Genomic DNA, 13,861 nt, shown 5'->3' with positions numbered 1-13,861 from the left:
TGACGTCATTCTATGTGGCAGTGTTTATTTAGTAAATGTGCAAACATCATATGTGTTATAATCATTAGCCAATGTTTAATTTGTGCAACAAGGTCGTATATAACATTTCTTTCACGTAGATTTATTATTTTGTGTAACATGTTGCATACAATGGTTATACATAATACCACCTCTTCTGATGTAGATGACCTCACAATTAATCATGAAACGCAACATATGTCATGTGTGGGACTTGATATTACATAAAATAATGAATCAAGTTATATTATGTTTCTTCCTGTTAGTATGGGTGAGTGTGTTTCAAACACTTATCCTCCTTAGCTTTTACGTTGTGGCCCACGTTGGTTAGAAGTAAGTATCTTTAGTATTTATAAGTTTTTGTCCTCCTCAAGTGATACATAGAGTTAGTGGGCCTAGTGGTTTGATTAGAGCTTGACCATAAGCCCCACACTTAAAACCCAATGGTTCTTGCTTGGGCCTTACCTTTATCTTATGTTTCCAGCCCATTTTGATTTGGCCCTTTGGGTATTATCCAAGCAGCTCGTTAGGGCCTTTGGCTCCATTGGAGCCCACTTGCCCCTTATTTGCTTGTTCTTTGTTTTTCTTGCTTGAGTGTGCGTCAAACGGGAAGAAATTGCTATAATCTTATTTTGAGAGATTTTACTACGGATGATATGAATCCACCTTTATGGCCTATTTGGATGTTTAAAAAAGGAGGGGGAGTAGAGTAGAGGAAAGGGGAGTAATTCAATTATCTTGTTTGTGAGTTTTTTAAGGAATGAAGGGGAGGGGTTTGGAGGGGTTTGAAGGGGTTTCAACTACTTCCAACTCCCTCATTTTTAATTCCTCCAAATTAGAGAGATTTGGAGAGAGAGTAGAGCACATAAAATTATTGATAAAGTAAATTACCTAATTTACCCTTATTATATTTATAAAATTACAATGTTAAAAACAAGGGGAATGGCTAATTACTTCATTCCCCCTTACTAATTATAAAAACATCCAAATAAAGTGGAGGGTAATCATTCTCCTCTAGTCTCCTCCCCACTACTCCCCTCCCCTCTACTCCCCTCTACTCTCCTCCTTCTCTATACTCCCAAACAGGCCATTAAGGATAACATTATTGCTAATTTTTTAGGGTATATTGTTGAATCAAAACGTGTTTTTCCATAGCTTTTTTCCAACACTTCTATGCATCAACCATTCTTATATTAGAAAAGAAAAAAAAATAGAAATTATATTGTTATGCATATATTGTTCTATAACGGAATGAAATATCCAAAATACTTTTGTTGCTGCTTCCAAACTTGCTATCTTTCTGCTCATCACTTTGCCCATATGGAAAATGAGGTGAGTTAACTGGGAAAAACTGGATTAATTCGGGATTCCTCCATCAACAGTCCTTATGTATTCTTTCCAACAATGCTTTGCCGAAACCTTGTTATCCAACATGGTGTATATAATAGCCTGTACAAAAGTAGATACATATATAAGAACCATCACGTTGCAAGTCAAGTTTTGGTTTTCATTACTTCGTCAACTACCATGCTCAAATCAAATGTACTAACATATTGATGTCTTCACTTGTTAAACTACGAAGTGCGAGAAGCCATAGCTAGACAAGTTTGATAAAAATTAAAATTTGCAAATTCTCTTTGTAGTTACCTTCTCTCTTTTTTTTTTTTTTTTTTAATAAATATTTCTTATTTAGTATTCTTGATAATATAAAATTGTTAAATTCTAAAAGTTTAGAACAATTGGCAAACTGTGAGCACGAAATTGTCTAGATACAAATCTTATAGTCCATAGGGTTTATTAGACAATGTTCAAGGTGCTACAAGTCAAAATACAAGAAAAATGAAACTACAAGTTCAGGAATTCAAAACATGACAAACTCGACCGATTGAGAAAACAAGTTCGACCGATCGAAAGACGGATTTTGCAAAATTTAATTAAAGCCCAATAGCTCATTAAGCTCATTAAGTAATTAGAGTTTCAAATCTAATTCTCCTAGTATTTAAAGGAATCCATAAGGCACGTTTTGCTATGACTTTGGAGGTGCTCTTATTAGATCGAAAAGATACTATGCCTTCTCCTTTCAAGTCACTACCAGAATTTCATCTATATATCTTTAAAATCGATAGTTCTGAAGTTGCTGTAACAAAATTATACATAGCTGATGATTTAAAGTTTTGAGTGGAATTTCAAAGTCACAAACGTGAGTGTTTGTGTGCGACAAATTTAGATAGAAGAGTCTGTGGATTTTGAGTTACACGTGGTCGTGTGAGTAAGTTTTACAAAAGGTAGTTTTAGATTTTAGAGAAAAAAAATATATTGTAAACTTTCATTCTATCATAGTGAATTTGTTTACTTTGAGGATAGCTAAGTTAAATCCTCTCTGAGTTTTTTACCTTGAAACTGGACGGTTTCATTGGTTTTCCTAACTGTCTTCTTTACTTTTCCGCACTTAGTGATATGATTGTTTATTTTTAGCTTCGATCTGAATAATAAACCTAAGTATCAACTTAGTTAATTAATTAGGTTAAATAATCTGAGAATATAGGGGTCTAAACAAGCAAACAAGTGGTATTAGAACGGGTTTACTATGATTGCATTGACATCCTAAGTAAGATCCTTGATCCTTGATATTTTGGATAATTTTAAGTGTCTTACTGCTTTTAGCTATGATGTTTTGAATAAAAAAGACACCAATGTTTCTATTAATTTTGTTGATGCCTATGAAACTCTTCGTAAGGAATTATTTAAATCTATAAAAATTACTAAGAAATTCAAGGAAGTGTTAAAATTAGCTAATCTCAAAAAATTTGAATTGATTGTGAGATTAGATAAATCTAATAAAAAGAATGAAGCTTTGAGAAATCAATTTTCCTCTCAAGATGAAAGTATTAGAACAAGAGTTAATTGAGTCTAAAGCTAAAATTGAAAATTTGACTATTACCAAGCGTACTATTGATAACAGATCTGTTTCTGTTCCTTTTAAGCCTAAAGATAAAAAAAAATGTTTATATTCCTCATTTTAAGAGGAACCATAAGGAAAAGACTTACTCTGCTAGGTTAGACAAAGGTAAAAGTTCTGATGTAGACGCTGAAGTTTCTAAACCTATGTCTAAATCTCTTGTTAGAGAGCAAAAGAAATTTGTTTTTGTGCATACTTGTCAACTTTGTGGTGTTGTTGATCACATTAGACCAAATTGTTCTTTGTTGAGGCAAGAACCAAAGCCGATGTTCCTAAATTTGTTCATATTTGTCTCTTTTGTGGTGTTTGTGATCAAATTCATCATAATTGTCATAAATTGAAATTTAAGCAATTTGTGTTTTAGTCTAGGATATATGATGATATTTCTCCAATCATAAGTCCAAATAAATTGCTTCATATGCTTTTGAAAATTTAAGCTTGTTGCCTTATAAAAGAAAATTGCAAGATTTCAGTCTCTCTGATTAAAAGAAGTTTGTAAGCTCTCAAATACACTCTGCTTCTCATGGTTCTTTGCCTACAAAGCCAAAGACTTATGTTGTATGGGTGAGAAAAGATTCGCTAAGGTGAGTGTTGCTTACTAGTCCCCGATTTGATTCTTTCAATTATTTGTGGACATTTTTTTTTTTTTTAGTTTTTGGCTATTTTATTTTCTTAAGTTGTTTTGTTTATTCAAAAACAAAAATCCAAAAATATTGAAAATTTAAAAAAAGACAAAAACATTTTTTTTTTCTAGTTTTATGTTTTCTGAAGAATTACATGAATTATAATATCTCTCTCTTGATTTAGAACATGCTTGATATTGTGGAGAAACTTGAAAAGTATGTATTGCATAACTGAGCACATAAGCTATTTTTGATTTTGTATGAGTATGTACTAGATAGTACATGTACTCATGGGTTAATTAAAAAATTGATTTTGTATGAACATTATTTTTGCATTTTATTCATTTAGCATAATGTGTGCTTTTTGATATTTGGTCATAAAAAATTAAAACACAAAAAGATTTTTATTTTTTTGTATTGCACACAACTAAGTGTGCAATACAAAAACTAGTCAAACCTCTAATAGGTGAATAAGAGATCTGGAGTTCAATCTCCGCTTACACCAAAACCTAATTGGTGTTTGGTCTAATAATAGAGCTATTATCATGAGTGAACGTCATAGGTTGAAATTCTCTATAAAAACAAAAAGTGTAATTAAGGTTGGCCAATGAAATTTTCATTTCATGACTATGTACTTTTTTTTTTTTTTTATGAGCTATTTTCCGCACTTTACTAGTTTGTGTTATGTAGTGCATGATTGTGTGAGTTGTTTATAATTTTAAAACAAATGATCTTGATTTTGATGTCACATTCTTTTGATTGTCAAGACTAGAAAATCCTAGGAGAAAGGTACAAATACTATCTCACCACTAGTACTCGCCAATCATGAATAGCTATGTGCAAATCATAAAAGTTGTACTTGGTAAAGTGTAACACTTGCACAACAAGATAAAATGAGGTGTTAAAAAAGAATGAATAAAAAAAGGAATATGTAACAAGGGTATTTTCTTTTCTATCTCCTATATGCCCATGCATGATATTTTTTATTGTGTTAAAAAGAAAAAAAAATTTAAAATCAAATAAAAAAAAATGCTTTTACATGATTGCAAGCGTATTTTATAAAATATGTGAGAGTTATATGATATAACTTTTTAGGTAATAGTCACTTTCAAGCCAATGTGATTGATAATGTAGAAAATTTGTTTGATTACTATTTACATATCACATTTTCTGTACTTTGTACACTTACCAGTTGCACACACTACATGCAAATCTTTGCTAAATTCTATTTGACTAATCAGGCAATCTTTAAATGCATATGATTTGATGTGTAAATGCAATTTTTTTTTTTTGTTTTGGTTGTAATTTGAAGTAAAATGTGTTTAGAAGTTTAAAATTTGTGTTTTTAACTTTTTGATTGGTTTTGATATTTGCATTTAAGAGGTATCATGTTTTTAAAACTTTTCTGGATCATGTTCATATATATTGAGTATTAAAAACTTCTTTTTAAGTTGTTTTTCTGCATAAAATTTTTAGATTTTTAAGTTTTAAAATTTATATGTTGATGGACCGATCAAAAATTTCCCTCCACCGATCGAAACTATCAGCTCTTTGCCTCTCTCAATTGATGTTTGATCGATGTTTGATCAATTGAAAATTCTCTAAAAATTCATTTGATTGAAAATCGATTACTTTCGACCGATCGAACTTCGAAAAATTTCAGTTTTTTAAGTTCTTGACCGATCAGTCTTTTTATGCATCATTTGTTTTTGGATTCACATGCATTGCATTTTTTTTTAATTTTTTTTTATCTATCTTGCATTTTTGCAGTCATATCTCTCATAGATTGTTTTCATACACAACATGCATACACTTTGCTAAAATGGGTACTCAACTTCATCTAAAAATTGATTAATTAATTTTTGAGTTCTGTACATTTTAGTATGTGCTATTTTTCTTAATGTGTGAACTGTTAAAAATTGAGAATATTTAAAAAAAAAAAGAAGAAGAAGATAAGGTAGATAATGAATGTGCAAATATTTTCTCTACTATTGAGGTTTATTTGAGTTCAAAATACGTTGACACGTGAAAACACTTTGCATGCTAAATTTTTATATAAGTGAGATGTATTTTGTATAGTCTTAATTGATTGTGCCTAGAAGTGTTTACATGCATCTATTTATGGGTCATGTAGTGTCAAGTTTGCATACATTGAAAGAGAGAATATTTGTATTTATGTGTATCCTCACTTATTTTTTTGGTTAGGTTTGTATCCTTTTAGTTTTCCCCACCTCCTAAATTTTTTCCCATACACTTTTTTCCCACAAACTTGTTTTGTTTTTCCTATTTTTATAAGGGAAGAAAATTGTTTTTAGAACCTATGCTATTTATAGGGGGAGTTGTTGCTCTTTATAGGAGGAGTTGCCTCTATTTTCTATAGAGCTGAATTCTTTTATGTTTCCATGATTCCCTATTTTCTCTTGACATATGTTGTGTATATATACTGTCTACCTTCTGATTGGGTTATCGTTGTCAATACGTTACAAAAAAGGGAGAAATAGATGAAATTTAGAAAAGGTTTTAACTATTTTTATTTAGGGGGAGAGTTAGTTTAGAAAAGGTTTGAAAGAGGGGGAGAGTTAATTGAGAAAAGGCATTGCATTGCATTGCATTGTTTTTATTTTTTTTTTATGTATCTAACTTAGGGGGAGAGTTTGCATGTTTTTTATTTGTTGTTATTACTTTTTTTTTTTTATTCATATGTTTTATCTATCTTTATTTCTACACGTGTTGATGTGCTCTTTTAAGTGTTTTAGGAGACAGGTTCATTCCAATCAAGACCTTCTGCCTCTTCTTACAACTTTTGGGTTAGAAGTATTAGATTGGAATTTGTGATGTATTTGAGTATTTTATTGTAATTGGGTTATTCATGTATTTGAGTATGTTATTGTAATTGGGTTATTCATGTATTTGAGTATTTCATTTTGCATGTAAGTTTTGTCATAGATTGCTAAAGAGAAAGATTGTTAGGTTCTAAAAGTTTAGAACAATTGGCAAGCTGTGAGTATAAACTTGCCTAAATATAGCTCTTAGAGTCTATAGGGTTTATTAGACAATGCTCAAGGTGTTGCAAGTTAGGATACAAGAAAAATGAAGCTACGGGTTCCAAAATTCGAAACATGCCAAGCTCGACCGATTGAGAAAACAGTTCGATCGATTGAAAGACGAATTCCGCAAAATGTAATTATAGCCCAACAACTAATTAAGCCTATTAAGTGATTACGGTTTCAGATCTAATTTTCCTAGTATTTAAAGGAAACTCTAAGGCATGTTTTGCTATGATTTTGGAGGTGCTTTTGTGAGATCTAAAAGGTACCGTGATTTCTCCTTTCAAAGTTACTACCAAAATTCCATCTATACATCTTTAGAACCAATAGATTTGAAGTTGCGACAACAAGATCATACATAATTGATGATTTAAAGTTTTGAGTGGGATCTCAGAGTCATAAACGTGGGTGCTTATGTGTGACAAATTCAGATAGAAGAGTCCGTGGATTTAGAGTTGTACATGGTCGTGTGAGTAAGTATTACAAGAAGTAGCTTTAGATTTTAGTAAGAAAATCTATTGTAAACTTCCATTCTATCATAGTGAATTTGTTAACCTTGAAGATATAGGTTAAACCATTCCTAGGTTTTTTACCTTAAAACTAGGCAGTTTCATTGGTGATCATCATATCATTGTTTTCTTTACTTTTTACCTTAGTGACATGATTGTTTGTGTTTAATCTAAATTTGAATAATAAATCTAAGTATCAACTTAGTTAATTAGTTAGGCTAAATAATCTGAATATATAGAATTCTAAACAAACAAACAAAAATTTACGAACCTTGTAAAGAGGAACTCGACCATCTGCTGGGACATTCGGACTCTTGAGGCAGTTGCATTTTAAGGCTTCTTCATATTTCCCCTGTATATATATATAGGCATTAACGTTATGAACAACCAATAAAGATAAGAAGAATGCATGGCGATGTCCAATTTGCCCAAAATATCAGGTTTACCTAAAGCAATGAAACTTTTTTTTTTGGTCCTTTCAATTTTTATTCATCCACTTTTTTAACCATTAGCTAGGATTAAAACCGCCTGGTTTCTTTCTTGCACTACTTTGTCTTGGGAAAGATAATGAATGCGATTATATGCTCATAGATAGTGTTCAAAAAATAAACATAATGATATTAGATTTAGCAATCATGTCTATTAGATTGTAAAGATTTAAGATTAAATGTTTAGAATTCTATTTTGTATGTGTTAGCAAACCGAGAACAAAACATGTCTAGTCTTTGTGTTAGGCATTGATCAAAGATGTGTGTTTCAAGCTTCAAGTACGTGTAGAAAAGAGAGTTGAGAATTTGCCAAGCTCGATCAATCGAAAATTGGATTTGACCAATCGAGAATAGAAAAAATCAGATTCTGCAGAATTTTAAAACAAGGCCCAAGCCCATGAAAACATTTAGAGTTTCAATCCAATTAGTTGACATATAAAAGGGAAACCCTAGCTACAGTTTGAAGACCTTTGGAAGACTTGTGTGTGTTATTCCTTGTGAGATCTGAGAGATGTTATATCTTCTAACCGCACAAGTGTCTACCGAAGTAAGACCTACAATCAAGCATTGGTAGAACCTAGTTGTTGCTACAACGATCAACAACTGAAGGTGATTTGAAACCTTTGAGCGGGAACTCAAAGTCACAAGTGTGAGTACTTGTGTCGCAGTAAGTCTAAAAAGAGGAGTTTGTAGATTCAGAACTTGCACGTGGTCGTATTAGTAAGTTTAACAATAGATTTAAGGCTAAATCTAATTGTAAAAATTTCGATTATTTTATAGTAGACTTGTTTTACCTTGAAGATAATTAAGTCAATTCCTCCCTAAGTTTTTACCCTGAAACTATTAGTTTCATTAGTTTTCTTAGGTCATCATATCAGGGTATTATTTACTTTCCGCTATTTCACATGATATGATTTATTATTTTTTAACTTAGATCTGAATAATTAACTTAAATAATCACTTGATTAATATATTAGATTAAACAATCTGCTTTAAGAGGTCTAAACAAACAAACAATGTCAAAAAGAAATTACAGTTCTAAATGAGAATTCTTTGGCTGCTATAAAAAAAGATCGTACTGATTTTTTCCTACCTAAGAATTTCAAAGTTAACTTCAACGAAAAAAGAAAGAAGACTAAAATATGAAAGTGCCACCCTTTTTTTTCCCATGCAGATTGTACATAGGAAATCATTGCAGACTGCCACACCATTTTATTGAAGAAATATTATACTATGGCATAGCTAGAATCTATATCTACAGTGTCTAGAAGTTATTATACAAGGCAGAGCAAATACTGTTTTTCTATTGTTAATTGTAATTTTTTTTATAAAAATTATAATTAAGTGATTAAATTCACTATTTTGTAAAATTTTGAAACTGAAGTGTGATGTTCTTATGTTTTAGTAGTGTGGAGAACTTTTATGTCATACCAGACACATGAGAACTTCAACCAATGCCATCTCCACATTGAATTCAGGCTCCGGATCACCCTGGACAGCCTTATATGCCTCTCGGAACTCCTTCACTATTTGATCACCCTTTCCAGATTTTATTAGCTGCATTGCCTCTGTCTACAGCATTGTCATGAAAAAGATAAATCATTCACCATAAGATAATCTGGCTAACAACGCTAGCTCGGTTGGTATCATGACATGGTTGAAAACCATATGCATTAGGCGATGTGCTAGGTGTACAAATATTTTGTGTTAGGAATACAATGTTGGATACAAATTACAAGATTTAAAAAAAAAAAAAATTATCACAAGAATAGGATTTATATTCACCCTTAAAAAAAAAAAAACAAAAACAAAAAACAAAAAACAAAAAAAAGGAAAAGAAAAAGAAAAAGAAAGACAGTAAAACTGTCTACCAATTACTCCTCCAAATATCATCCTAATCTCATAAAAAGTGGGAAATTTGTGTATTGTATACTACCTTTTACAAAAATAGGATTTATACTCACGAGCCTTCAAATGTGAGCAACTCTTTAACCGTCAAAATTGAAGACAAAGACCGAACTTCAAAAAGTATAGATATAAGAATCTTTTCTTAAATTAGGACATTAGTCTCTATAAAGATAGATAAGTTTTCACCATTTTTTGTGAGATCTAAAGATGGTAAAAAAGGTAAAAAAAAGTTTAGTTGTTAATTTTTTTTTTACCACTGGGTTTGATCACTGGGTTTTTATTGTGGGATGTTATAAACATGATCCTTGTAAAACTGGAAATTCTAGGGCTAGAAACTATCCGAATTGGGGATTTTGTCCAATTAAATTTAATTTAATAAAATTGGCTTGTTGGATTGATTAATTTGATCATTTTAATGTGTTCTCTATCTTGTTTAATGATCAATTGGTTAATTTCTTGAAATTTGTACAAGTGGTTTTTCATAATTTTGGGGTTTTTGATATAAACTCTATGCTCAAGCCAATTTTGTGATTTTAAAGTTATATTGAATTTATTCTCACTGCAATAAGGCATGCATCATTTGCTTACACTGTTCATGTATCATATAGATTGTTATTTTCTATATTGTTTTGTGCTAACTTTCAATCTATCCTTGGTTTTTTCTTGTTTTCTTTTTTGGTTCTTTTTTGTTTATCCTATCTTTTCCTTAGCATCATGCCTAGGAAAACTAGAGCCAACAAAAAATCCCCCTCTTCCTCTGCTCCATTCTTTGAGAGTGAGAGATTCTTGAGTGAGAAACACCAAGTGATCTTTGAGACACTTAACCTTAAGAGGAACATTTGGGCTGAGAGAAAGGTTCTTTTAGATGAGCTAGATCTCGAGATTAAGAGAAAATTTGAGCGTAGGGGTTGGTTACCTTTGTTAGATATTTCTCACCCCCCTCCGGTTACCTTGATTAGAGAGTTCTATTTGAACCTCTCTATCCACGTCTATGATTCCAACACTTTACTTAAGAGTTGGATACAAGGTGAAAAGTATATCATTACTCCTCTGGTAGTGGCTAAAGCTCTTGGGGTATCCTGTGATTCAGCATCCTGTCTACCTTTATGATCAGTCTCCTCTCTTAGACGACATCATGTCTTACATCACTAGGTCTTCTATCCAGTGGGGTTCTAATCCTCGGATCACTACTGCTGACCTTACTGAGGTTCACTATCTTTTATTTCGGATTGCTTGTCATTCCTTGTGGCCTATATCTCATTTACACACCATCCCTATTGAATAATGTGTGTTTCTGTATGCCCTTGTTACTAATGCTCCTATCATTTTTCCTTATCTATTTATTCATTCCTTGACTGAGGTTTATAGGAGTAGTTCTACTGCTCATGCTCTTTTCTTCTCCGTTTTTATTCATTAGATTTTTTTACATCTTGGTTTAGAGGAGTTTCTGCGTTTCAGCTTGTCCATATTATTGCTCCTATAGGTGCCACCTTTCTTAGTTGAGGGCTGCTTAGTTGAGAGCAAGCTCTAAACATCATAGGGTTAAGTCTTCTGGTGTCGTACCTCCTCCTCCTCCCTCCTCTACAGGTGATACTTTTGCTGAGGCATCTGTCGATTCTGCTGCTGCAGCTGCTGATGTTCCTCCGCCTTCTACTTCAGATGATTCAGACCATTTGGCGTATGTTGGAGACTGTCATGATTGTTTAGGTGTTTTTGTTGTTAGGGGGAGATTTTGTGTTGATTGGAGCTGTGGAGTTTTTAGATTCTATCTAGGTGCTTCACTCTGTATTTATTTTTTTGGCTCATGATGTTTGTGTTTGAGTTATCTATGATAAGGGGAGATATTTTTTATTTATTTATCTGTTTCTTGCTTCACATTGTGCTACATTGGTTATTGATCTATATACATGAGGTTATTCATGATATATGTCTTATAGTTTATGTTTATGTGAAATCAAGAAGTTATGCTATTTACTTGTATTTTCCACACATGCGTTTATGTGTTTGTTAAGTGTTACAGGAATATACAGGTTGATTTAGTCGTGCTGCTGTTTACATTTGCAACTGATAGATGGTAGTTAGGTTGAATTTGTTATGTTTGGGCTATGTTTTTGTAATGGCCTATCTATATGTAAATTTTGAGTATTTTGTTATGTTTGTGTTTTGTCATGGATTGTCAAAGGGGGAGTTTGTTAGGTTCTAAGACCTTTAGATTTAAATGTATTAGAACACTAATTTGTAATGTTGGCAAACCATGATTAAAACGTTTTAGTATTGTTTAGACTGCTTAAAGTATGTGTTTTATATGTAAAGTTGGAATCGAGTTGCTGCAGAATTTACTATGCAATTCTGCCTGGCTCGATCGATTAAGAATTAGACTCGACCGATTGAAAGTTGTGCAGATTGTTTTTCAGCAAAATTTTCCAACTCAGCTCAAGTCCGTTTTACGTGTAGAGTTTTATGTTTTGCCCTAAGTATGAAAGGAAAAACCCTAGCCACGTTTTTAGTGTTGTTGATGCTGCGTGTATAAATCTTCTGTGAGATCTAGAGGTGTTTGCCTTCACACATACTTAGGATTATCAAAGATCAAGACTATGTCAAGAACTTGATGATCAATTCATTTGCAGATTCAAGAGCTTAAAGATTTACAAGCAGGAGTGCTTGTGCTTGTTGGGAATTCAAGAAAGAAGTAATCCGTGGACTTGGAGCTGTCACGTGATCGTGGTAATAAGTTTTTTACTCGAAGTAGCAATAGGATGTTAGTGATTTAAGTCACTATTGTGTAAATTTCAATTATTTCATAATGGATTTAGTTTTACCTTGAGGATAGCTAAGTTAAATCCTCCTCAAGTTTTTTACCGGTTTGGTTTTCTTGGGTCATCATATCATTGCGTTCTTTATTTTTCTACTGCTTTGCATGATATGATATATTTGTGTTAACCTAAATCTGCTTAATTTACCTAAATTAATCACTTGACTAAATAACTAGGTTAATCTGGTTGTGTTTAAGGGGTCTAAAAATGTACACAAATGATTATATGAATCAAAACTTTCAAACATAACATAAATGTTATATAAACGGATTAAAATATGAACCTAAAATAGTTCTCATAAAATTCAACCATTTATAGTGGTTCAACACACACACACACACATACAACCATCCAAAATGGCTTATAGGTTCTTTGAGTTGCAAGAATATGGGTTGGTTAAGGTCATTTAGGCTTCATTTTTAATTCGATGAAATTGAGGCCCAAAAAAGCAACACTATACAGAACTTCTATGTACATTAAGCATATTGAAGCACAAGCACAAGCTCGGCTACATGCCAAGAGTCTTGGGGAAATTATTACATACTCCTAGAGTATGTAATAATTCTCCAGAGTCTTGTAGATAGCTTAATTGATTGGTACTTTTTGGTGTTATCAGATGAGATATCCCGGAATAGATACAGAGAAGAGAATGAGACCTGAATGGCTTTAACGTCTTTTGCTGAAGGCCTTTTAATGGTGCTCCACGGCCTGAACTTACTTGGCTCGGCTAGACGTGAAGACACGTATACAGTAGTATCGAAAAGTGATTGCAGTGCGACCTTTCCACCCGCTGGGTAGAAGATAGGTTTCTGGAAAGATGAAGTTCTTCGCTGATTCAAAAGAGTACTTGCAATCGCATTGGCTTTTGGACTCATCGTACAACCGCTACTGATGACACCAAGAACACATGCCAATACAAGAGACACCCCTACGGCCCCTCTTACAATTTTGTTGTCACCACCAGCTTCTTCATTTGTTGAAGGTTCTGGAAACCTATTAATGGCACAAACAACGGGACTGAAGGCATGCCTAAGTGGACGCTGGTTGGAACTGTTAGGTAGTGAAAGAGAAGAATAGTTAGAGCTAAAATTAGGGTTGGTTAACCTTGTAGCACTCAGAGGGGAAGAGATGCGTAGGGGCATGCTAGGCAGGGGGTTATAGCGGAGGAAAAGTGTGGATTCCATAGAACTGTGTGTACTTTCAGGAACTAGGAGGCTAGCATTGGAAGGGTCATGGTTATTAACTGTTAACACACACTGTTGAATATATTTTATACTAATTGGAAATGGCCATAACCCACACAAATTGCCTTTTAGGAGTTTAAGTAAGGTATCATTACATGCTTTGAACTGAAGTCTCAGTAATTAATGAGCAAGGTATCACTTTCAAGTCTATGTACTAGAACGAAAGTGTTACTAATACGTACGAGAAGGATCTAGTCTTGCTTTAGTTCTTGCTTCTTGTGTATGAGAGGAACAAGTTTCTCATACAGCCTT

General features: G+C 32.7%; 1 protein-coding gene across 1 annotated transcript; it reads right to left on the bottom strand.

Annotated features, from left to right (window-relative positions):
• Positions 1–1,211: 1,211 nt before the first annotated feature.
• LOC142637369 (uncharacterized) lies at positions 1,212–13,599 on the bottom strand. The gene is made up of 4 exons (XM_075811650.1): positions 13,022–13,599; positions 9,076–9,216; positions 7,428–7,508; positions 1,212–1,467 (listed from the first exon to the last, which is right to left on the bottom strand). Exons 1-4 carry the CDS (start codon positions 13,547–13,549, stop codon positions 1,375–1,377), a joined length of 843 nt encoding a protein of 280 aa, XP_075667765.1. The 5' UTR covers positions 13,550–13,599; the 3' UTR covers positions 1,212–1,374.
• Between the last annotated feature and the right edge of the window lie 262 nt (positions 13,600–13,861).

This window comes from Castanea sativa, chromosome 5 (genome assembly GCF_040712315.1).
Source record: "Castanea sativa cultivar Marrone di Chiusa Pesio chromosome 5, ASM4071231v1".
NCBI lineage: Eukaryota > Viridiplantae > Streptophyta > Magnoliopsida > Fagales > Fagaceae > Castanea > Castanea sativa.
Note: the sequence above shows the minus strand (reverse complement) of the source record. Positions and strands in the feature narration are given on the sequence as shown.